General features: G+C 41.1%; 1 protein-coding gene across 2 annotated transcripts in view; it reads right to left on the reverse strand.

Moving 5' to 3' along the window:
• The window catches only part of heatr5b (HEAT repeat containing 5B), a 30480-nt gene that overhangs the window by 1812 nt on the left and 3401 nt on the right, over window positions 1–25267 (reverse strand). The window contains exons 5-34 of one of the 2 annotated variants that reach the window (XM_084735471.1): window positions 24563–24734; window positions 23810–23967; window positions 23468–23717; window positions 20356–20511; window positions 19883–20133; window positions 18912–19023; window positions 18653–18805; window positions 17966–18065; window positions 16756–16865; window positions 16498–16661; window positions 16054–16229; window positions 15527–15632; window positions 15228–15418; window positions 14805–14964; window positions 14379–14568; window positions 14021–14190; window positions 13699–13843; window positions 12891–13070; window positions 12396–12647; window positions 9791–9972; window positions 9623–9691; window positions 8058–8237; window positions 7482–7722; window positions 5623–5859; window positions 5214–5341; window positions 3556–3700; window positions 2468–2740; window positions 1789–2013; window positions 1550–1701; window positions 29–242 (exon numbers count right to left, since the gene is read on the reverse strand). In XM_084735471.1, coding sequence (XP_084591597.1) covers window positions 29–242; window positions 1550–1701; window positions 1789–2013; window positions 2468–2740; window positions 3556–3700; window positions 5214–5341; window positions 5623–5859; window positions 7482–7722; window positions 8058–8237; window positions 9623–9691; window positions 9791–9972; window positions 12396–12647; window positions 12891–13070; window positions 13699–13843; window positions 14021–14190; window positions 14379–14568; window positions 14805–14964; window positions 15228–15418; window positions 15527–15632; window positions 16054–16229; window positions 16498–16661; window positions 16756–16865; window positions 17966–18065; window positions 18653–18805; window positions 18912–19023; window positions 19883–20133; window positions 20356–20511; window positions 23468–23717; window positions 23810–23967; window positions 24563–24734 — 5242 coding nt within the window. Of the gene's footprint in view, window positions 1–28; window positions 243–1549; window positions 1702–1788; window positions 2014–2467; window positions 2741–3555; window positions 3701–5213; window positions 5342–5622; window positions 5860–7481; window positions 7723–8057; window positions 8238–9622; window positions 9692–9790; window positions 9973–12395; window positions 12648–12890; window positions 13071–13698; window positions 13844–14020; window positions 14191–14378; window positions 14569–14804; window positions 14965–15227; window positions 15419–15526; window positions 15633–16053; window positions 16230–16497; window positions 16662–16755; window positions 16866–17965; window positions 18066–18652; window positions 18806–18911; window positions 19024–19882; window positions 20134–20355; window positions 20512–23422; window positions 23718–23809; window positions 23968–24562; window positions 24735–25267 lie in introns of both variants that reach the window. The other variant, XM_084735470.1, reaches the window with a different exon arrangement.

Genomic DNA, 25267 nt, shown 5'->3' on the forward strand with positions numbered 1-25267 from the left:
GTGGTCCATTAGGCAGAGGCACACTTACGGTTCTGCTCTTCACCCATGCCGACCAGATTCTCCAGGACCCTGATGCCCTCCTGCACCGCCTGCAGCTCGGCAGCGGTCTTTGGCCGACTGCGCTCCACCGCCTTCAGCTTCTCCACCATGAGAGGAGCCAGTGCGTGGATGTACGGCGTAGACAGGGCACGGCTTGAGTGCTGGAACACTGATAACAGCAGCTGGTAACACCGTGCCTGAACCTGTGGCAAAAAAAAAAAGTCACTTATCACACAGCAAAGCAGGGTTTCTGCAGGTTTTTGACATGTTAAGGAGCTAAGACCTTTTTAAGACAACTACACAAATACAATTCAACCTATTTCATGTCCATACTGGCAAAAATAAGAATATGATTTTATGACTGATGTTTAGCTACAGTGTGTAAAGTCCAGAGCTTGTATGCTTTTAATGTTGGCGTAGATCCAAACACTGTCCAGATGTTGCTTACCGGGGTGGCAGGAGTTAAAGTTATTAGTGCAGAGTGGGTCATTAAACCACAAATCCAAACGTAAACGTTTTCTTGCACACGGTGCAGTCTAAATCAAATTTGTTAATTTCAAAAGGCTTTAGCTTCTAAAAGCTCTGTGCTCGAGCCAGATTTCACTGAAGTTGCACTTACACATATCTAATATGGGAGGTAACATTAACACAACCAGTGTTAACTTATTAGTTTTAGAAGCATAATTTTTTTTTATGAGGACCTTATTGATCCGATGAGTTTCCAAATAGCGAGTTGGAGCCATAGATTGTTTATTAAATAGGCTGAAGTTGAAGTGAGTCATTTCCCCCTGCACCCCCTCCCCCCCAGACTCAGGGAAGCTCAGGCAGGCTGCAGGAGCACTGTAGGAGTGCAATATATGTTCAACATTGTAAACTGACAATGACAAGCGACGAGGAGTCCTCCACTTTAAGTTGATCAGCTGTTTATAACTGTCACTTGTCTGTCAATGTAAAGCTAAGACTGTTACCCTGAAAAAAAAAAGCCCATTGCTCTGAAAATACACATTTTGGAGTTTAACCTCAGTGGCTGCCCGTCAGCCTCCATTAACATATTGCTCAATTTAACTGTTATAAACATCTACTCCTCCTACAAGATTATTAATAATTTCTTTTGACAGACACTTATGACTCAATTTAATCGGCCGGTTTGAACTCTAGTTAATATGAAACGGGCATTCTACAACATTTATTCCAGTGATTTAGAGTTTTTGTGCCTTTATTATAATAGGACAGCCCTGGGGAAGACAGAAAAGGGGGAAAGAGGGGCGAGGGGGATGACACGCAGCAGAGAGCCCCAGGCTGACTGAACCCACAGATGCTGCAGAGGACCGATGGCCTCAGGACACAGGGCACATGTTCTACCAGCTGAGCTGCAGGGGCAGTCTGGATCTTAGACTTTTTAAATCCCCCTGGACACCCTGAGGAAGTCTAATAAACCTTTTGATTGGGCAGTCAATCCTTGTCCAGGTTGGGATTGTCATGCTTCAGATGTCTTTGTGTGGGTACTTACCCAGGGATCACTGGAGTTGAGGGCGTTTCGGAAGCGGTCCATGCAGCCTTTCTGTAGGACAGTTACTCCAACAAGTTCGTTGCTGGCAGACAGCAGGAAGAGCGTGATTGCTGTCAACATACTGACCTCATCCATGTCAGGCCTGGACTCATCTACAGAAATGCACAAACAAACATAACATCATCATTTCCCCCTCCACAGAGAAGCCAAGATTCACATGTGGGTGCGCACTTGCTTACCTGGCTGTGAGTGCTCAAGTACAGACGCCAGGCTGCTCCTCACGAGGCCGGTCCACTGCGTCTGCGTGCTCTCCACCCGGGCCAGAGGGGAGGTGATGATGGTCTTGATGCCCTGCAGGGCAGCTGACACTGGCGCAGGCACGGAGTTGTCAGTGGTCTTCAATGCAGTTTCCCTCAACACCCCCGTGATTAGGAAGAGCACCGTAGGTAGGATGGTCATGCCTCCTGCACAGATGAAAAGGAGGGCAAGATTTGAAAAATACAAGTGCCAAGGACATCTGACATGTAAAGTCAGGAATTTGAACTCAATCTCCCAGATTCCCTCTGCTTAACCAGCCTGAGTTAAATCTTTTAAACAACAGACATAACCAATGAGTGGGGTAATTACCCTACTAATAAAATGATTATCCAATAAACAAGGTCATAAACAATCATGATGATAAGGTTTAATTATTTATAAATGATATAGGGCCTGATTAAGGTTGCTAAAGGGTCAGACGGCCAAGCAGTTGAAAAGGTCTGGCATAACCTGAGCTATGCAGGCCGTGGAGGCTATAAAGGTTTTAAGTAAAACTTCAAATTTGGATCAGAGACTTGCTGTCAACACAGATTTGCTTTTGTATGCGTCTTTTTTCATATTTTGCATGGTGCGTGTGTTACACTTTGCCGCGGGCCTCACCAGCAGGCGAGCAGAGCGAGGGCAGCTCTGCCAGGATGGAAACTGTGTTCGCCACCAGGCGTGCACTCTCTTCAGGCAGTCGCTGAGGCCGGACTGGCACATGGCTGGGTGACTCTTTCACACGCGTGTTCAGCTGCGGTAAGTGACGGACCAGGATGAAGACGAGCAGCTCCATGGCTGCAAACACCAGAGACTTGCCAGGGACGAGCTCCCCTGTGTCCCCTCCTTCCCCGAGGCTGGTCTGGGAGTCTTTCTCGCCCTCTTCCTCTTTGCCTGAACAGAATAACAGTGACCTAGATCACTCAAACAACTAAAAAGACTTGACACATCAATCATTACATCCCGTTTAAACTACTGTAACTTGTTGTATTCCCGTCTCACTGAATCCAAACTTCAAGCAGTTCAAAATGCTGCAGCAAAACTTATAAAATCCAATAGAAGAGTCCACATAACACCTATACATACCATAACACATAACACATTTTTTTGTTGTATTTATTTAGTTAGGTATGTTACGAGAACTGATACTTCAGTAGCAAGTCAATGCCAAAAAACTGAAAATGTGACAAAACTTCTTTTTTACAGTGTCGTAGGTACCAGAGATGCACTTTTTCTGGACATGGCAGAAACAGCATAAATACGTTTAAGAGCTGTAGTCTGCTGATAAATGCCAGAGCAAGGACAAGAACCCCAACCAGGACTGAACAACAACTACATGTGTAAGATAGCGATATGTGCAGCTGCCTGAATGAACAGTGGCTGAATTGTATTCTTGTTTTTGTTTTGTTCCTTGGTATCAAATTAGGTATTGAGAACCGTGGAAATTCATTAGTATTGGTATCGACTATTAAATTTTTGGTATCGTGACATCCCTTGTTTTAGTAAGAAGCACCTCAGTTCTACCTAATATGTAATTTCTTTTTGTTGTTTGCCTTCGTAAAGCACTTTGTAATCTGTTTTGATAAGTGCTATGTAAATTAAGTTATTATTTTCCACATGAAGCGAAACAACACTGTGGTTTTTGTGTTTAAGTGTAAAGTCATGTGATGTAAACACGGCCGAGGCTGTCGGATGTGTTAGTTCCTGACCCTTGCTGCTCCTCTGTCGCTGCAGATGGTCCTGTGCAGCCCTGATGGTCTCCTGTACGACAGCAGTGACCTGGAGCTGCACGGCAGGAGGATCCCGGGTCAGCAGCAGTCTGTGGAGCACGTTCAGGAGCTCCACCGCCAACAGCTACAACAAAAACAAGATATGTATGTTCATAATGTCATCTGTTCTGGCTCACTGCCCACAGCTCCACATTAAGTTGTTTTTTATCAGAGTAGTAAATGAGGGAGGTTGTATAGAGTTTCCCAAAACTAAGGAGATTTAAATGGTTATGAGACAGTCTCAATTTAAAAACGATGCCTCTATATGACCTTCATAAGCAAACAAGACCACCTAGGAGAGGACCGGCTATATCTGTATAGTTGTTCTTAATGGCTGCTACTGGGTCAGATTCTCCTTGAAATCAGATGAAACAGATGTGTTTACATTTTTCCAGGCAAAGTTGCAGTGAGTAGTACAGTAGCCAGTTAAAAAGAAGTAGGAGGACATTTTTATTTGGATACTTTTATTTTTGATGTTATATTTTATGTTTATGGTGGTGGAAACACTCCAAAATCTGCTCCAAAAAGTTTCAACAAGTTTAAAAAAAAACAACAAAAACCTTCAAAAACCCATCTACAAATAACTTTCATTTTTTTTTCCTTCTTTCTTTGTTTTGGGGACTTCTGATGGAAACCCAAGAATTTCATTCCCAGCTAAAGTAAACAGGAAAATGTTTTCAAGACAACACAAGATTTTCTGGAACATCTTACTGTTTCACTCATTTTTCATATGTCTTCCACGTTCAACAGTTATCCAAGTTTTACAAGATGCCTGTGAACCCTGATACGTAAAACAGGCTAAAAACGAGAATGATCTCCCACACAAACACTAACATAGCATCTGGTTCTAGTGTGTGACAGAAGACTGTAATAACAGTGTAGCAGCAGCAGAGAGACACATGCTGTGTCCTAATTTAAGGGGCTGGATTCACACTTGCGTCACAGGGCTGGTGAAGACCTGTCCCATTTCAAATCCAGGCGAGAAACACAACCTGCTTTTTTGTGAATTTGTAGGACGTAACCTGTATGCATCCTTTGAAGCCCTCCGGATCCTATTATCCATCATGTGGCAGTAAGTCGTTTAATGGTGCAGTGGAGTAACGCCTGTCAACTCGTAAAGTCAGTAAACATCACGTGAATCTGTCGGATTTACCAGATATTTGCACCAAGGTGCCAATCAGTTGAACTAATCCAATGAAATAACAACTGCAAGATTCAAATAACAGAGACCATAAATAAAATTTCCTATCTGTGGTCAACAAAGCCGGTGTTAATGGAACTTGTACTTCCATTAACACCATGCCCCCCCCCCCCTTCAAAACCTGTAATCCCACCCAGAAATTTTCAATTGATCATTAATTAAAGATCGAGCTGTGACTGTTTTTTTTTTTTTGCAGAGAGAAAGAGGGAGACAAGCTTACAGCGCTGACACAGAGCTGTATGCAATAAATGGTTGTTCCCTGCTGTACCCGCCCCTAATTTTTGTTTTTATTTCAAAAGCTGTACTGAAGGTGCAAACCAAATTCTAGGATAGTGGTACACATCTTCTACTATAACTCTCTTCTTTACAGGAGTAATTTCTGCACTCGTGTCTTTACCTGGTCCCCTGCGATGTGGGCCTTTGCACATGGAGATTCTAGCAGAGTGAACAGGGCCTGCAGGCAGGACATCACATGTTCAATGGGCTCCTCGGGTCGGGGGAAGCAAAGAAACTCTATACTGACACCTGAGAGACACAACACAGAAGAAAGGCACTTAGGGTGTGTTCATGATATTCTCTTTTTCTAACCGCCACCATCCTTTCAGTGTCGGCACATGAGGTGGATTCATGGCTGTAAGGTAAACAAAAAGCAGGTGCTGTGAAAAACTGCATTATTTGCATCTTTTAGGACAATCAGATGATTTGTGAAGAAGAAAAAAAACTACATCAGGTTTTCTTATTGAAGTGTTCATGAGGAACAAAAACACACTAACATGAATATTATTCACCACAAACTGTGTGTTTACCCAGCATTAGATGCATCCTGTCTTCCACCGACTCCTCAAAGGTCTTTGCGGGGAAGGAGGCTCCTTGAGGGAGGGCAGGAGCCTTGGAAGGTGCCGAGGGGGCCTCCTCTTTCTCCTCACTAGCTCCGAAGCCGGTGCTGCTCAGCCACAGGGCCACAGCGTGCAGGACGGGGGCCCACGAACTGCGATAGTGGAGCCTGGCTGTGTCTATCGTCTCTGGAGTATAAAACGCCCCACCTGAACATGGACACACAATAATTGGAGTTTTGGAAATGGTGTTCTGTGAGGTACTTATCAATAGTCAGTGTATTTGCTACAGTAGATGGTGGTCGGTATGCTCCCAGTTTAGAAACAAAAATGGAAATATTAAAAGGAAAAGACCTGTCGAGCAGATCAGCTTACAAAAGCTCAGCTGCAAAAAATCCAAAGAACTCCGCTTGCAAGAATACCAGTGGCCTAAATGCCGTCTCAGCCTAGAGACCCTCTAAAATGAATGTCTAAAACCATCTAAACGTCAGCATCACTTAAAACAAAAGCACTCTACAGAGGCCAAAAAAATGACTTTTTTTGGGACAACTTCCAAAAGGGGGGACCAGCCATAAGCTAATGCTATTTGGCAGCCTTGGCATGGAAAAGTTTGGGAACCTCTGAGCTAAGACATCAAGGCAGCAGTAGATATTTGGTGTTTTGTGAGGCAAAATGACTGATTTCTCCTATGGAGTTTTATTGATTTAGAGAGAGCTACACAACAGCGTATAGAACAGCGGTATCCCATCAGAAAAGGCTGTTTGACGGCAAAGCAAAGTGGCGAAAATATTCTAAATACAGCATACACTTGAAATGTGGTTCTGATTTTTTTAGGTGGACCTATCTGAAGTGGCTAAATACCCTCAGTTTGCTAACCTTGCCCACAGCAGTTCATTGCTTAACTTCCATGCTGGTGCTCCTCCCTGCTTCTCCAAACTGGTGGTGTGCCGACCACAATCTACTGTAGGTAAAACACTGACTGCTGGTAAGTACCTCATCAAGGTAAATCGTCATAAGGTAAATCCCACATCAAATAATCTGAACTATCCCTTTAAAGCACACTCATAGACATGTAGATATGAATCATTTTTTACATTTCACCTGCTGATAAATGACAAAATGATTCTAATTTAAGTGGTCAAAGACAGCCCCAAAACTGTGCTGGAACATCTCTTCCAATCAGAACAACTATTTGACAGTAATCTAAGAGATGTTTTTGTTGATGATTTTATCAAAAAGAACTCTCCCAATCACAGTCAAAGTTTTTTTTTAAACAGAGTTGCTCTCTGGAGAATTAAATCACGTCTTTTATGGGACCAAAACTGGAGCAAAGAACTCAAAAACTAGTGCTTGAAGTGGGCTTAATATCCCATGTACTATTAGAAACACTGCAGGTCTACATTGTGTCCTTGCACATTTGATCCAGACTTGACTACAGGCATTAAGTAAAAGAGGGGAAAAGTAGAAAATATAGCATACCAAACAGGGGTGTTACAAGATAGTGGTACTGACGATTACTGTGGTATTTTATCACATAATAATACTGTGTAAATAATCCAGCACCTCCACACACTGTATGCTCTTAAATTATATCCATTTCTTTCTGGTATTGTTTTGTCTCCCTCCCACAACACTACCTACACACACCTTTTCACTGTCTAGTAAGTGTAATTGCACTTTTTTTATGCCTTTGTACAGTCATGGTTACAGACTATCTTTCCACCTCCCTTTGAGTGCAATTCATTTGCTAAAAAGCACAACAAAACAAGGTTAAAGGTGATGTTTTTTCTCTGACGGCCCTAAACAGAAATAAAACAAATTCTGTCTTGTACCGTCAGGAGGCAGCTGACTGGAAAACTCGGCAGGCAGAGTGAGCAGAGCGTAGTCCCGCAGCATGGCCAGCCACAGGCGGCTCAGCGAGGGCAGCTCTGGCTGCACCAGAGTGATGAGGCTGTCGGGCGGAAGCACGTCGGCGCCCAGGTCCTCCTCTTCATCGTCGTCGTCAGCGTTTCGGACTGGTTTGGCAGGCTTGGACTCAGCCTCTTTCTTGATCTTCATCGACACCACGTACACCTGAGGGAAAAAAAGCCAGTGTAGAGTCAGATTTTAAGAAAAAGAACGTACTTTATTAAGCCTCCTTTAGGAGAAATCCATTTTAATCACTCCACTGTTAATTATTTACACATATGTAGGCTTGTATACAGACATGCACATGCAATTTCTTTTCACAACACTCAGTAAGTGAGCGTTCCATGACTTTCCTAGTCTCCTGTTGCCCTTTTTGTTCTGTATTCAATTGAATACAAGTTGAAAAGTAAATGCAAATTGCTGCATTCTGTTTTTATTTACGTTTTACAAAAACATCTCAACTTTTTTGCAGTTGGGTTGCACATCATCTGCGCTCTCACCTCGGCCCACGCCTTCAGCACGGCCAGTTTCTCCATCGTGGTGGCACTCTCACTGTACAGCTGACTGGATGAGCCCTTCCCAGCCTGCACCTTGTCCAGCGACGACACAAGCAGGTTGTGGACTCGCCGCAGGTCGTTGAGGTCGCTCACCACCCCGCTGCCAATCCACGTACTACACACCTGTGGTCACATAGAGGTAATAAATGGTAAAACTAATTGAACATTTACAGCGCTCCATGCATGAAGGAAAATTAAAAACCTTCATTACATGAGTGTGACCAAGGTTGATTAGCTCACACGTGTCATTAAAGAGGGCGGGGGTGTCAAAGAACAGTTATTAATAAATAGCAGTGACCTGTTGGGGCTGCACAAGCGGAGCAGACATTTATATGATTACATCCTTCTGAGGGCAACTGCTATTAGAGAGTCAGGCAGCCAAGGACAGGTGTCTGAAGAGACTTTAGGGGATTTACAAATGAGTTATGATGCAAATGTTCTTAGAGAGACACCTTGTTACCTGTTTGCTTATTCAAACTATAGTTAAATTTCTCTGTGGGGCAGAGGACAGTTCCACAGGTATGTATTTAATGCCATTTTAAATGTACTACAAGGAATTTTTAATTGGCTATGAGTCTCAATTTAATACTGATGCCTCTATATGACCCACATAAGCAAACAAGAACATCAGCAAGAAGATCAGCTATTTCTATATAGTTATTCTTCATGCCTCCTTGAAATCAGATGAAAAAATTTACAGCATGCAGACCAGAAGCAGAACTGCAAAAATTACATTAGCCAGTTAAAAAGAGATTTTGCTTTAGATAATTTTATCTCTATGCAATTTAAAATAGTACATAGATTACACATTTCCAAATAACAGATTAAAAAATGATTCCTTTCCGTTTCCTCTCTGTGAGATAAGAGTCAATCTAATGAAGCTGCTCTTGTGTAATGTTAATCTCTCTTTCTTTCTACTGCGTTAAGTCTGAGCAGATTGCTAATTTAAACAAGGAAAGTTCCTATTTTGTGTGCCTTTGCTGCAGTACCAAAGAGTTATTGCTTTTTAATACTGCTAATTGTTAAAAGTTAAAATTTCTGGTATTGTGACAGCTCTACAAGGTATTATGGATATTTGTTTTTTGTTTTGTTTTTTTTGGTTGTTGTTGTTAATCATTCTATTTAGAGAGGAGAACACTGAGTTCAAGCCCTTCAGAAAGAACAGAGGGCAAAAACCCTGAGCAAAAGACACAGAGGGGAATGTCAAAGAGAAAAGGTTTTTTTTTAAGAATAGTGCTGACAGGCACGCTTGTTATTCTCCACTGTCATTCATTCTTCACATCAGTCATATAAGTCAAAGGGCATTACAACAGAAAATCTGACTGGGTTCTAAAGGGATGATGACTCACTGTGTAGCGGCAATTAGCATGGCTAGAAAAGCTTCTAATGTCATCAAAATATATAAATATATGTTGAGTAGAATGAATGTTACAGTACAAACAGAGCTGGCTGTTCAGTGCTGATAACATCTCTGCAGGGCACACCTCAAACAAAGCAGGGACTCTCACCTGGCAAGCTTTAGCTGTTATATCAGATGGTGTATCAGGTGAGAACGCAGGTCTGAGTGCAGCTCCAACCTAAACACACACAGAATCAGTACAAGGTTCACTTCCTCAATTCATTTGCTGTGTCATTATTAATCCAGCATGATGCACTTTAATGTGTTTTCGACTCACGTTGGCCTGGTACTGCTCCAGGATAACGTGCCCTGGGAACTCGGGCTCTGGTACGGACGCAAACTTTTTAATGATGTCCTCCAGCGCCTGCAGGCCGGCCATCCTCAGCTGGTTACTGTGGTCCGTGGCCGCCATGAAGGCCATGCGGATGAGGTCAGACAAATGGAGCACTAACTGATCTCCTGGATGGACAGACATGGGAAGAAAAACAACAAGGACTGTCAGTCATTCTTCTTTTGTTGGTGCCCACTGATTTCTAAGATTCATAAGATTTGGTTTTCTTAACTTTGCTCAAAATCAATCTTACCAAGATGTTTATATACAATAATTGGTTAGGATCATAATTAAAACATGTATAATTGTATAATAATAAAAAAAATATCATGTGATTCATCTAGGGGGGGGCACCTTTAATTGTCAACAGTGTTTTACGAGTCTTCCCACATCTACTTCCTGCTTCACAAATTTGCTGCTTTTATCTAATTTATATCATCTTATGTTCAATATTTTGGGGGTTTTAGACTGTTGGTCAGACAAAACAAGTGATTTAAAGACGTCTATGCAGCCCATAAACTGACATGATGTAATAAAAAGTCAATCAAGTCATTTATCAGTCAACATATTTAAACCACAAAAAGAAATCTAAATCTTTTCCTTTAAACTCTGATCAGTTGGTAAAAAATAACAAGATGTGTTTGCTTTCCTTTACCACAAACAATTTAATAAAAAAAAACAACTAAACTTTAATTAATTGTAAGTCTTATTCTTTAACTCTGTCATTCTCTTCCTTCAGTCACTTTGTGCCCCTCTGCTGCCACAGCACCACAATATGTGGTTTTTCACTACTGCACTTCCTCTGTACTTCTACTCTACTTCTTCTTCTTCTTCTTCTTACAACATGTTGTAGAGGGCGTTACCTCTGCACATCACAAACAATTTGATGATCAAGTGGGATTCATCGTTCAGCTCACCTTGGTAAGAGCAGATTTGGATGGTTAAGAACATTTGGGGCATCTTTTTTATTTTTTTCTCAAAATATTAAGAGAAAACATATGAGACAAATTAAGAGAATGTTGCTGCATGAGGCCCTTTATGTCTTATTTTCTTTAGTAATCCTCTGATGGTGGGTTGTACGTCAGCATCAAGGTACAATTGTTGCCTTCTTCAAGGTTTCTCTGTTTGCTTTTTTTAACACCCTTCTCTTCATGAGAATGAATTGAGGATTAAATATAGATGAACATAACAAACCAGTTTTTAAAGTTTGAGAGTGTCTGTTGCAGCGACTCAAAAAAAAAATCATATATCAACCTTGAGGCTGCAATTTAATTTAGTTTTAGCTGAATTGCACCTTTCAGGAGATTAGTTGGTCTCACCAACATGCAGGCCAACCATCCACTCAATCCCAGTCACTAAATTCTGACTGAGCTGCAAAATCACAACACTGTGCTCTTATTTGTGTAGCCTGTAGGATGCTTCCTTAATTCAGAGGAGTGTATATAAATACCAGCTGCTGTATCTGTCACAATGAAAAAAAAGAAAATCCCTCCCACTTTTGCTTACTCATCTGTAGCTTTGTTCCATTTTGTCTTAAAAAAAAGCACATGAATGAGCTTTTTTCAGCAGCAGATGCTTGAACTGCCTGGAGGTCTCAAAAAAAAAAAAAAAAAAAAAAAAAATATATATATATATATATATATATATATATATATATATATATATATATATATGTATATATATAAATATATATATACACATGTATATACATACACCAAAAAAGCTCATTTACATTTAATTGTCTAGCAACCACAACAGTCTGTGCTAAACAAACAGCTGGACTATTGGTTCTTAGAAAAAAACAACTTTACAAATTCAATCTGAAGCCCTGACCAGAGATCAAGGTTATTACAGTTACCTAAAACTGAACTAAAAACTAAAAGTAGATGTGAAGAAACATTTTACTTAAAGCTGCTACGAGGAACTTGAATATTTTGTTGATTTTGGAGGCCCATGTGGACAAAAGCGGTAATGTTCCCACTATAATAATCACAAAATATAATTTAAAAATTAAAATTATCAAGATAAAAATCTCTTCCTGTTTTGTCTGGCTAACATATAACCCACAGTAACTGTTTCATAACCAGTGAAAAACTCTTTGAAGTAGCTTTAACTGACATTAAAATAAAAACTAGACTTTAGACTATCTGAATCTAACTGAAATAATAATGTGCACAGTGCTTACACCATTAAAATTAGAGCTGCAACAATTAATTGATCATAAATCAACTACAACTATTTTGATAATCAATTAATCATTCTGAGTCACCAAGTAGAAAAACACGTCCAAATTCTCTGATTTCAGCTTCACAAATGCGAATATTTTCAGTTTTCTTTCCTCTCATGTGACAGTAATCTGATTAGCTTTGGTTTGTGGACAAAACAAGACATTTGAGGACGTCAACTTGGGTTTCGGAAAACAGACGTCGAGATTTTTCATCATTTTGACATTTTATAGAATTTTACAGAAACTGGACTGAATTGAAAAAAATTAAATGAAATTGAAAAAACTACTGAATACTGCAAAACTATAATAACATAGAAACGGTACCTTTAGGGTTCTTGGCTTGTGCCGAGCGGGCAGCTGCCAGGTCAAAGTGCGCTTTGTCATTCTCACACAGCAGGATGATGCGACACAAGCAGTCCGCCGCAAACACCCGTGTCACCCAGCGCGGCGCCACAGAGGGCTTGGACTTGTCATCCTCGCCCAGTCCTGTGAACATGGTGTCGTCGTCCATCTCGTCTTTCTTCTCAGAGTCCTCCTCGTCCTTCTCCACCTCGAACACAACCGCTCCTCCTACATCTGAAAGGAGACGGACACATCCATGATTACAAGGATTTAAAAGAGCAGATTCAGTCCACCGTGTCAAGTATCATCCACTTCATTGTTAGCGCTTGTTTGCGCCGTTGTCAGACAGCCTGTAAGGCTCACATTTAAACTGATACAAACTTCAACTGATTTCTATGAGATACTTTTGTTCTGGCCTTAATTTCCTTAGAGACAGGAAATGGTGAAGTGTCATGTTTTGTAATTTTGTTGATTTACCTGTAGTTGCTGCCAAGACATCCTTGCAGAGTTTCAGCCAATGAGAGAGCTTCTCCACAGCGAGAGACGACAGCATGTGACCCAGTGTATCGTGGATGTCAGAACACAGTTTCCTGTCTGTCTCCCGATCCAGCATGCCAAACAGGACGCCCTCCAGACCGGTCTCTGTGATGTTCAGGTCTAAACCAGGGACAAAGACAACACAGAGTCACGGCATCTCACTGAGGTATATAAGTACTATATAAGAGGTAGAGTATGAAATACACCTCTGATTTATTATTGTTTTACAATTTCTTTAATGTTTTTGGTGATATGGTTATGTCACTGTTTTACTATTTGTGCTTATGCGCTTTCTGTATGTTGTTATGTGCATTAAAAATACAAATAAGGGTATATACTTTTTAATATTTTTTACATGCCACCAAACTGCTTTTGTTTTTGCTAACGTGCTTTTTGAGCTGCAACCATTAAATTGATTATTAACAGACTTAAATTAATAATTACTTGACAACTAGTTAGACTAGTTAGACAAACTCTAACTTGACCTTTGGCAAACAGTGATCAACATTTTCCACCATTTTATGACATTTTTCTGAAATTTTATGGACACAACTAATCTATTAATCGAGAAAAGTCTTGTTAAAGTAATCGGTAACTATATATTTTGTTTGCTTTGACTTTTTAGTGTATTTCTATGCTCCTGTAAGCACTTTGCCTCGTGTCTGAACGGTGGTATATAAATAAACTCCCCTTGCGTTGCCTATTGAGTAAACAGAATGCTCTCCTCAGGTCCACAATTTGTACTCACTGATTGTTGTGTCTTTGCTGTCTCCTGCTCTCTTCGCCAGGCTCATGGCGTACTCGCAGACCTCTGCAGCCTCTCGCTGAGCGAGCTGTCTCAGGCAGGCCACGGCAGCACGACGCAGCAGCAGGTGAGAGCTGCACAGGTGCACCTGCATCCCACAGTACAGTAGGAAATTAGGATTAAAGTTAAAGGGATAGTTCAGATTAATTGATGTAAGGTACTTATTGATCGTCAGTGTACAAGCTACAGGAAACGTAACGATTTTAAAAAATCCAAACTATCCATTTAAGACGGTACTTGTAGTCTGAAACTCATCATGTCTTACACAGAGACAGGGCACCAGGCTGGACAGGTTGACGTGGCGTGGAGCAAACATGTGCAGCTGCTGCAAGCATGAGATGGCAGCTGCCTGCACAAGGGAGTCAGAGTGGTCCTGCATTATGGCACAACCGACCAGGCAGGACGAGCGGATGGTAGAGATAGTGGCTCCATTACCTAACAAACCCAATGAAAGACATAAAAACCAGCAGTTTTAGCAGTTAAAGAACACACAGGATGTCTTCAAGTCTGCTTCAGTAGACTTTAGTGAGTTCAAATTGATTACACTGCCACCTGCTGGCTGGGAAACAGTATATTAGAACAGCTTTTAAAGAAACGAGCGTCACAATCACAGCCACAGTTACCCTGTAATTCTGGTCCCACAGTGGTGATGAGAGCCCCCAGGCAGCGGCCCAAACACTGGTGCACCTCTGTGTGAGACGGGGGCACAGTGAGGAGCAGGGTGAGCACCAGGGACAGCGTCGGCTCCACATAGCCTCGGTACATGGGACCGCTGGAGTCAACGATCAGAGCCAGAGAGTGCAGAGCCCACGTCTGATAAAGACAAAGGTAGAATATCTGAATTAGTCATGTGCAACAAGTATGAATGACGAAACAAAGATTTGTTTTCTGTACGATGAAACGAAATGAAAAAATCAACAAGTTCATCTGAGTAAACCAGTAAAACTATAATCCAGTTTAGTTGAAAAAAAAAACAACTCTAACACTCCTGTTCACATTCAACTGTGAGCAAATTTTTATATCTATTCCTCCTGAGTAATTCACTGTACCTGGACCTCGTGAGACGACCCGTCCTGGGCCAGAGCCAACAGGATGCTGACGCTGGTCTTTAAGTGCTGCCCTGAGCCAATTCCTCCAACGTATCGATGCAGACAGCCGAGAGCCAGTGAATGGCCTGTCCTTGATACGACATCACGGGCCGACTTCAGTCTGGAAATAAGAAGAGAGATATAAATCACATGATTTAAGCCAAGGATAGAGAGGTGAGCTAGATTCATTTCAAGATAGATTATAAGGACAATCAAAGACTGAAACATTTATCATTCTGAAAATGTCTCTGACCTACAATAAAATGTTCAAACTGTAACTGATTATAATGGAGCCTTGATCTTAACAGGAGAAAAAGAATGAAAGAATAAAGAGACACTAGAGAAAAAAAATGAGCACAGATGATACAGATATGAGCTGCTTACTTATCGAAGCTTGTCTGTGCCATTCTGGCGATGAAGGTGGCCTCTCCCACCACCTGAGCCATCCTGCCCAGAGCCTCTCCAGCAGCACAGCGCAGGATGGGGTTGGGATTGTCCAGCGCTCCCATCACCAGAGCCAGGGCCGACTTACGCACCTCCTCAGGACCCAGAGTGCTCTTGTTCTCGGCCAAACCCTTCAGTCAGAGAGGCAGAAGGAGATTAATTATTCCTCTTTTTATATACTTCAAATACTGAACCTTGATATTCTTTTCTTCAGGAGATAATGAAACAAGTTTTCTCACCTTGAGGGCACTAAGCACTGCAGTGAAGATGTTCAGTTGGACCGCCTGCTGTCGAACTCCTTTAGCCTGCTTTATACACTCTGCAAAGTGGTCTAACATCTGCAGCCTGCAGACAGAATTTATTACAAACAAGCATGTCACAAAGAACTTAACGACAGAACAAGGTTATTATAGCTGGCTAAAACTAAACTAAAACATTTCAGTTGACTGAAATAAAACTAGAGTTTAGGGGGTAAAAAAGGAAAAATAACTGAAACAATATTGTGACTACTTTTACTAAAATAAAGTAAAATAAAACTGGGATGTCTGCATGACTCAATGTGTCACTAAATTTGCCAACTGCCCTCACAATTGAAAAAAAAAATTAAATAACATTAAAACAAAAATTTAAAAAATGAAATAAACACTAATGAAAAATACAAAACTATAATTAAACTCTGCAGGAAATTTACACCAACAAGAGAATAAGCAGATGTTGACATGTTGCAAATATTACAGTCACTTGTAAAAACAGCTAAACGTCTCACCTGTGTTTGAAGGACACGTGGGGGAAAACCACACCGAACAGCGCCACTGAAGCGTCGATGACTGACACGCCCAAAGGGAGAGGCCCTGGGATGGCCTCGCCTACAGGGACCCGCAGGTAGATGGAGGAGGGATCGTGTTCAAGAGCTCCGCTGCCAGACGCACTGTTGGGCTGCAGCTGTTAAAGAACAAACGCACAATATTTTTATTTTCAGTACTAAAGTGATACAATACAGAGACTGACAGTAAGTTTACGACATATAATTATCTTGTAGAATTAACCATATATCTGTATTCCTCCTTAAAGAAATAACTTTAAATCATATCTTTTCCAATAGATGTACAAGTACAAAACATAATGAGAATCCAAACCAACCACACATTCGTATTTTTATTCTAATCGTATTATATTTTGGGTTTGTCATATCATTTATGATTCTACTGACCTGATCCTCTATGGACTTGTGGTCAGTCTCCTGTAGCCACGACCCCATGAGCACACTGTCGTCATAGTGACAGAGAGAGCGCAGCAAAGAGGTGGTGGTGTTGGCCGAGTTGTCGGTCAAAGTGAACTCTGCCACCAGCTCCCTGAGGAGGGCGTTGAAGCTGCCTGCAGAAGAACAAGATTACAGCTTTTAAAACACCATTAAGGTTCTTAACTTTTGTGAGGAAAAAATAAATAAATGCAGAAGTGACGGTGTTACCTTCGTAGGTTTTAGGAGGCAGCAGAGCGAGGATGTCGTACAACCTGAGCCTCACCATCGCGGCACTTGCTTTCAGGTGAGCACCGTGGACCTTAATGATGGCAGGGACACTGACAGAAGGAGAAAACATCACAATCGTAAGACAGAAAAATGAAAGAAACACAAGAAATAGCAAGCACACCAATACATAACTAAATATAGCTGCAAGTGGCAATGCAGCAGGTTGAAGCCCTTTTTCACTCAAGCAGAGCAATTGGTCAAAACTAAAGCTGCAAACAGCAACGAGCATCTATCAGGCTTCAGAAAGCCAAGCAAAGTCAGTTTAGCAAGTTTCATTCTGTTTAAAGGAGCGAGACCAATCACACACTTGTTTTCTCATCACAAAGTCTGCAGCCATTTGCATCCCTTTCATCGGATTTTGAAAGAAACCTGGTGTGTCCGTTCAGCAGATGGGTCTATAAGCAAATATATGATAGGCCACATCCACTTGCACCAATCAACATGGCACGTAAGATTTTAGTCAATACCCCTACCACACCAAAATTTGTGAAACTCCAGTTTGTAGTATTTGTCAAATCTCCTATGGGCGGGGCTCAAAAAGTAGAACTATTCCCAATAACGGCCTGAAGTCGTGTGTTTAGTTTTATGTTTATTGGACAAATGTTTAATGAATTCATTCCAATAAGCCCAGCCCTTTGCAAATACATTTTGACTTGTGGCAGCCATGCTTTTTGTCTGATTTTGCTAATTTACAACAGAAATATGTATCTCAGTTCAACGATGTTGTGTACCCAATTAAGTGTTAATAGAGTCGAAATAAAAAGGAGATGTCACCTTCCTGTTTTCCAGTTCATGCTAATTAGCATGACTTACATTGTGAGGGGTGTGGCCTTCCCAGATTTGCATTATTTTGCATTAATTATAGGGTCACCTTGTAGCCAACTGGCCTCCTACATCACGGCAACCAAATGCACATGATTTCTGGTGACTGGCCAGAGTTCCATGTTTCAGTCTCATTCCAGCTCAAGGCAATTTGAGTCGTGGCTTAAGATAAATACTAATAATAAACTGTCATGAACTCAACAGGGGTCTAACCCTTTGGGCTTGAAGCCTAACAAACTGTCTGTGTGAAATCCTGCAACAAATTTCAGAAAACCTCTGTATCTTTATACTGTCAAAGGGAAATCATACTTAAAAGCATCACACTCACTGAGACATCATAGTCATGGCACATTCGATGGGAGTCATCAGTCGACGGATCACGTCCTCTGTAAGCAGCTCAGGACAGTGGGCCACGAAGCTGCGCATGGCTGCAGAGGAAAGGAACAAAGTCATGTATAAAACAAGAAATAATTTACTTCCTAGCAACATACAAAAAATGTTTACGGACAGAGGGGGGAGGGTTTAACTTAATTCAATTTAAAACAAACTGTTTTTGCACCAGTCTTAAAAGCGTGTGCATATCATTTGATGAAATCAGATTAAAAACATCAGTTTAAAAACGTGTACAAAAAATTATTTTTGCAAGGCACAGAAGTGAGGAAGAGGAATGTAAAGCACATCAGTGGTGATACTATTGTTCGAGCTTAAAGTGCTGTTGATTATCGGAGGAACACGCTGGTTTTGTTGTAGGGATGGATGCTGGGAAGGACAGAGGGTTTACATGATTTATAAATGCATTGGTATGCATGGCTAGAGGGGTAGGACTACACATGCATGCTGCTTCTAACAACTCTTTTTCAAACATGATACGTTGATTTGTATTTCTCACTTTTTATTTTTTTAATGTTTGAAGCAAATCAAATCAAAATCAAACAGGAACATTGGTCAAACTTGTGTCTGCTAACACTACACTACATTAGCATGCGTTGGTGTAGAGGGAGGTGTGTTTCTTTACCACACAGAGCTCCAGCTCGGCCCTCCAGGGTGACCTGCCAGGTGAAGGAGTCTCCTCTGGCCTTCTCTGCCTCCAGCTCCTTCTGGGAGCGAGGGAACACGTTCCTCCACAGCAGCAGCATCTTGGGAAGGTGATAGCGCACAAGGGAGGGACCTGCACAGGAAACGTGTTGTCAGTGTTGTCAGGAAGAGGAAGACAGTGTTGTTGACAAACCAAAGATAAGAGATAAGAGAGAGAGAGAGATGTCTGGGAGACTCACCCAGAGTCATGAGGGCACCCAGCAGCAGCCATCCAGCCTGTGTGCGCTGCAGGGACAGACGACTGTTCTGAGCAGCTGTCCTCAGGAGGTCTTCAGCTATACTCACCACCAACTACAAGAAAACAACAATCTTTAATTCCATACAGGGAAATCATGTGGAATATCGATAATTCACCTGTGCAATGGTGTAAATTCAACTGTTTACTGTTTATTTTGTATATACTGCTCCTATATTTATGTTTCCTCTTGTGCATATTGTACCTTGTACTTGTTAATATTGTTTGTTTACTTATTCATTATTTTATTGCTGCTTTGTTCTATTTTTGTTATCCAATTTGCTTCTGTAACACTGCAGATTTCCCTGTTGTGGGACTAATTAAGGATCTTATCATTAAGGCTGGTAAAGAAAGTCAAGACATTACAGGGTGTCTACATGTACCACCAAGTTAAATATAGTTTTTTTTAATGAGACTGTTTAATTAAATTTAAGGCCATTTTTGTAATAAAACTATACTCTTCTGAGTAAATACATATATTGTAAGTTCAAAATGATAAAAAAATCAAAATGACAATAACTGGTTGAGCTAAATAATATTGAAATTATTGAGATTCTCTATTTTATATTATTTATTTTTTTATTTTTTTATTTTATTCTATTTACATATGGATTTTAAATAAATAGGTAAATGCTATCATGTCTCATTAAGCTGACAGACAGCCTGTTGTCATAGTAATTCTAGTCAACTTCCTTGTGCAGATTGGACAGGTGATTGCTCCATTTTTTTTACAGCTCATCTTTTTGCCAAAACATTTACTGAATTCCAGCGATCAACAAACATATAAGACACTCCAGAACACAATTTAAGACCATTTAATTTAATATTAAATGTGAATTGTGATATTTTAAGAGGTCTTCAGGACCTGTAGCCGCCCTGAGGGAACCAGTAAGATTATATTCTGAGGCTGCACACCTTGCCCTTGGAGTGAGGGATACCCAGTGGACACTGGTGCACGCCTCCCAGCAGAGCAGCCATGGCAAAGCTGTAGCCGCTCACTGCCTCAGGTGAACTCTTCAGGTTGTTGATTCTCTCTGCACAGCGGTCCAGCAGTGGGGTCAACTGATAGGGCAGCGCCACGGCAACGCAGCGCAAGCACCACGCAGCCGCCAAACGAGCCGCCATGCTCGGGTGCAGCAGCACCGAGGTCACGGTTTCAAGGAGGCCTGAGGAAGAGGACGTGGAGTATGTGAAACGAGTAATCGAGTATTTAGAGTAATATGAAACAACTGCATACACAGTGAGTTCTTTATTTATTTTAGTCAGTGAAAGAAATGGATTTAAGATGTTTGTTTGGGTAAAAACATGAAAGTTCCATAAAAAGGTTGTTTGTTATCAGGCTGAGAGGACTGCATCGAGCCTCCCAGCTAACATGCTGTGTGTCTCACCTATAGAAGGCTCCTGGATGAGCGGTGAAGCTGTGGCACTCAGGCTCTGAACAAGACTGCCGAGCTCTTTCAGCGCACACACCATCACGTGCTGACTGGCCGAGACATCAGCTGCTCCTGCCTTGTTCTCTCCACTGATGTCATTCACGACAGCCTCTGGAAAGAAAAACACGTGGCAGAGACAGAGAAGCAAACAAGGAGGGTTTGTCAGAATAAAATGCAGAAATGCTCGAGTCAGACAGGATCAAAAATCCTTAAAAACATGATTATATACTAATATAGAACGGGTGCAGCATTAATGGATAAGGTGGTCTGCACTGAACTGCAATTTAGGATTGAGATTTTTTCTCATAAACAAGGCACTTCTTGTTAGATTTACAAAGTTAATTCTAATCGCCAGACATGTTACAGAAAAATACACTGTAATAACTGGCCGGCCACATTAGTCCATGTACATGCTGTCACACATCTTTCAACTACAGAACTAGGATCTACAATCAAAATACTGAGGAACACCACGCTGCTATATGCCACAAACACAGAGCTCTGAGGATTTTTTTCAAACAAGGAAGATACAATGCCAAGAAAAAATGAGTATGTTTGTATTAAAGGATCGATGTGACTGACAAAGAAAGACTAAGACTGGGTTTACATGGTCAAACTTTCACACAATTTGTGGCAAATTGCGTGAAACTTAATTTCCGTGCAACCTGAAGTTTACGCGATGCACTTGAAAAGTCATCATGGTGTTATGCAACAACACGCAAAAGTAAATTTCACTAAATTTAGCTGGCTATATTGTTTTTTTTTTCATCTGTTCTATTGCCTTCTTGCTTGATTGTATCAAGTACTTTAGCATCTTTGTTCTTATTTTGTATAATTTTCTTTATTTCTATCGTTAGTTGCAGCCCTAGTTGACAGCACTAACACCCTGTATAAAGTCTACAACGATCATCTCCTTAAAAAACCATCTTATTATTTTGGTAATAATAAGCTGCCAAGTTTAAATTAATCAGTTGAAATGAGTTGGAATCACTCTGCATCATACCTTGATATCATCATTCAGATAATCAATACTTTGATTGACTGTTGCGTAAAACTAGTTTCACAAAGTTGAGAGTTTTGCAACTTTTGCAGCCGAGGTTCAGACAAGTTTCAGGTGTGTTGCACTGAGATTTACAGCATGTAACTCAGTTGCAATTTAATTCCACCTAAGCTTCAATCAGCTAAAGCTGCGTCAAAGTTTCACTGTGTAAAGCCAGACTAAAACTTCATCTGAATTCAGGTAGCTCGCTGGTAAGCCTGTCTGATGGTAATTTATCAAGAACTTAAATCCTCAGAGCTCTAAAGAGGAGACAGACAAGACAGATCACACACAAGGAGAAAGTCAATTTAATGACTTCAGGAAGAGATTTAAAGCTGCTTCTTGAACTGTGGCAGTCATGTTGTTTCATTAAACTTAACAAGATAGAATATACTCATAAGGGGATCCCACAGCCATAATGGCTCCAGGACACATTTTACAAGTCACTTTTTGCATAAATATTCCACAAAGTCTAATTTCAAGAAGTCTCACAGATCCAGCTGGTTGGAAAAGCTACAAGCAGAAAGTACAGTGAAGAGCCCAGGACCACATTCAACATCTTTTTCAAAATCAGTTTCAACATCAATATCAACAAAAGACCATATGTTTCACACAGTTTACAAAAACCCAATTCCAAAGAAGTTGGGACCCCAAGTAAAACCTAAATAAAAATAGAATGCAATGATTTACAAAAACTTTTTGACCTATAATCAACCGAAAAAACAAACTGTGTTTGTCGACAACAGTTTTCTTAAGTGTTCCCAAGCACATGTAGTAATATCTTTTATAGAATAATGCCGGTTTTTGATGCCGTGCTGCCTGAGGGGTCAAGAGTCATGGCCATTAAATATTGTTTTTCATCCCTGCCACTTAGATGCAGAGATTTCTCTGAATTGTCTGAATCTTTTAATGATATTATGGACTGTAGTTCCTGCAGTTTCGTGTTGAGAAAGGCACTTCTTAAACAGTTTTTCACAAAGTGATGAACCTCATCTCGTCCACGAGCCTCTCGAGGATGCCCCTTTAACACCCGATCGTGATACTATCACCTGTTACCAATTAACCTCTTTACCTTTTGAATGTTCCCAACAGGTGTTTTTTGTGCATTCAACAATTTTCCCAGTCTTTTGTTGCTCCTGTCCCAACTTTTCTTCAATGTGTTGCTGGCATCAAATTCAGAATGAGTGCATATTAACAAAAACAATAAAGTTTTGGTTTGAACATTAAATATTTTGTCGTTGTACCATATTCAGCTGAATAAAAGTTGAAAAGTTTTTTGAATATCATTGCATTCTGTTTTCATTACCATTTTATACAATGTCCCAACTTTTTTGGAATTGGTGTTCGTACATCAGTTTAAAGGTTGCAAAGCAAATCAGAGTAAGAATCATCCTTTGTGAATGACGTAAAGGTGATTATAAAAATGATTGATGTGTTGTTGTAAGGCTGAAAAAAAAGGAAATTTGGATGAACTGAAATCAATAAAACTGAATGATGGACAAACTTGCAAATATTACATCTTGTTGCTGTGGGGGGAAATGGCTTGTTCCTACTTTGTGTCAGTGAATTTAGTGGCACATGCAGTTTTTCCGATGGTGTAAGCCTGATGTCAACAGTCAGAAAGAGTTATGTTATCTGCTCTTTAGGGACTGTAATGCAATAACAGAATGTGAATTCACAGGCAAACAGCCACGGAAGGCGATGCAATAATGCAAGTGCGAGTAGCTCGAATGCTGAGCCGGCAGTGGATAATGTTACTGACATGATGATGCTGCTTGTGGTTAAAGAAAGAGCAGAGTGATCCAAAAGAAGCAAAGGCAGAAAGCAAGAGGGAAAGCAGAAATAGGGAAAGCCATCTCCGCACACAACAAAAGGCAGAAAAGAAAAACCATCTCCATATGCAACACAAGCGCAAACCATGCAAGAATTTTAGAGACTGAATGAAGGGTGAATTAAAAGTGGTAATAATGGATGAGTACTTACTCTGTAATGCTCTGAACCGTGATATTTCCCCCCCATCCTCCTTACCCACAGCCCTCATTTGCTTGCTGATGGCTTGGCAGATTTCTTTGCCGGCTGCAATTTGCGCTTTCTCTCCGAGCAAGCCCCCCAGGGTGGCACGCAGCATGAAGGAGACACAGCGACGTGAATACACCGCCTCAACATGTGTCTGCGTGGCCCGTGGGTGAGACACCAGGTCCAAAACGTGGGACAGGAATGTGGCAAAGTTGCGCTCCAGCCACTGACCACCAAGCGTAGTCACAAACACGACATAGGCCTGCGGAGGATGAAGAAAGTTCTTGTGTGAAATGGTTGAATCAGACAACGTGGGCTCAGATTCTTGTTCTTGTTCTCCAGATTTCACCTCACCTGTGTGACGCCCACCCGCACCTCCCTGCTGACAGAGCCTCCACCCTTCAACATCTCCCCTCCGCTCTTCAGGAAACCAGATCCACCACGCAGAAAGCCCGTGGCCATCAGCTCCAGCACCTCCTCCAGAGTGGCCCGCTTCACGTTCTGACGCATCACTGAGGAAAAAAGTATCAAGATCATGAAGAAACTGAAATAGAAAGAAAGTGGTGAGTCTACTTAACGGAATATTTCACCCCAAAATCCAAAATACATATTTTTCTTCGGGCTTGTAGTGCTGTTTATCCATCTAGATAGTTTTGTTGTGAGTTGATGAGATATCAGCCAAAGAGTGGCTGCCATAATGGAAACAGATGGCACCCAAAAACTCAACAGTAATGTCTCTTTCCAGAAATCATGACGCAGTTACTCAAGATAATCCACAGACCTTGTTGTGAGCAGCTTCATGTGGGAACTACTTTCTTTCTCCAGTAAAATCTACTGGGACTCTTTCAACTAAATACAACTGCTCACAACAAGGTCTGTGGACTATTATTTCCCTATTCTTTGGCACTTTAAGCACCACAAGCTAAGTGACATCTAGTTCCATTATATTTGAGAGAAGGCAGACATCTCAGCAGCTGATATCTCTAAAACTTGGCACACCAAAATAATCTAGATGCATAAACAGCTACAGATACAGAAAACCATACAGATAAGAAAAACATGAAAGAAGCCAAACATACTACACCAACCAACTCTTTTTTTTCTTACCGGCTGCTTGTTTGGGCATCAAGGCAGTGGCCATGACCGTCCCCAGCAGTTTGGCGACTGCCACCCGAACACCGTAGTTGGATCCTTCCAAGGCTTTGAAACACAACGTGGCCACGTTCTCCAGTTCTGTGGTCCACATGAATACGGCCTCGTTCTGCAGCTCCAACAGGCACTGAGCAGACAAGAAGAAGAAGGATGGAGTCCTGTTATTAACATCCACATTATGCATGTACAGGAAACAACTAATAATTATTTTAATTATCAATAAAATCTGGCGATTATTTTCGCAGTTAATCGATTAGTTGCTTGGTTGATAAAATAAAAATCTGAGAATTTAGTCATTTTTTCTTAAAAAATGACCCAAAACCTTTTATCAATTACAATGAATTTGTTGTTTGTTGTTCCTGAATCATATGTTTTGCTTCTGGATGCGTCTTCTTGAGGGTTCAGGACATGGGTTTTGAGCTTTGACATGGTCCGATCTTAAGTCCTGTGTGTGTTGACTAATTTAAAAATAATGACTCACAACCTGATACATGTATTTTTAGGCACTGACCAAACTGGCACCCAAAGCAACCACGGTCATACCATTACAACATGACATACTGGACACACAACCTTTGCAAAATCTATAGTACAATTGTCATTGTTTCAAAACAGGAAATCATCTTTCGCAACTGTCAGGAGATTTGAGCAACGCATTTG

The sequence above is a fragment of the Lutjanus erythropterus genome, chromosome 14 (assembly GCF_056507025.1).
Source record: "Lutjanus erythropterus isolate fLutEry1 chromosome 14, fLutEry1.hap2, whole genome shotgun sequence".
Lineage (NCBI taxonomy): Eukaryota > Metazoa > Chordata > Actinopteri > Lutjaniformes > Lutjanidae > Lutjanus > Lutjanus erythropterus.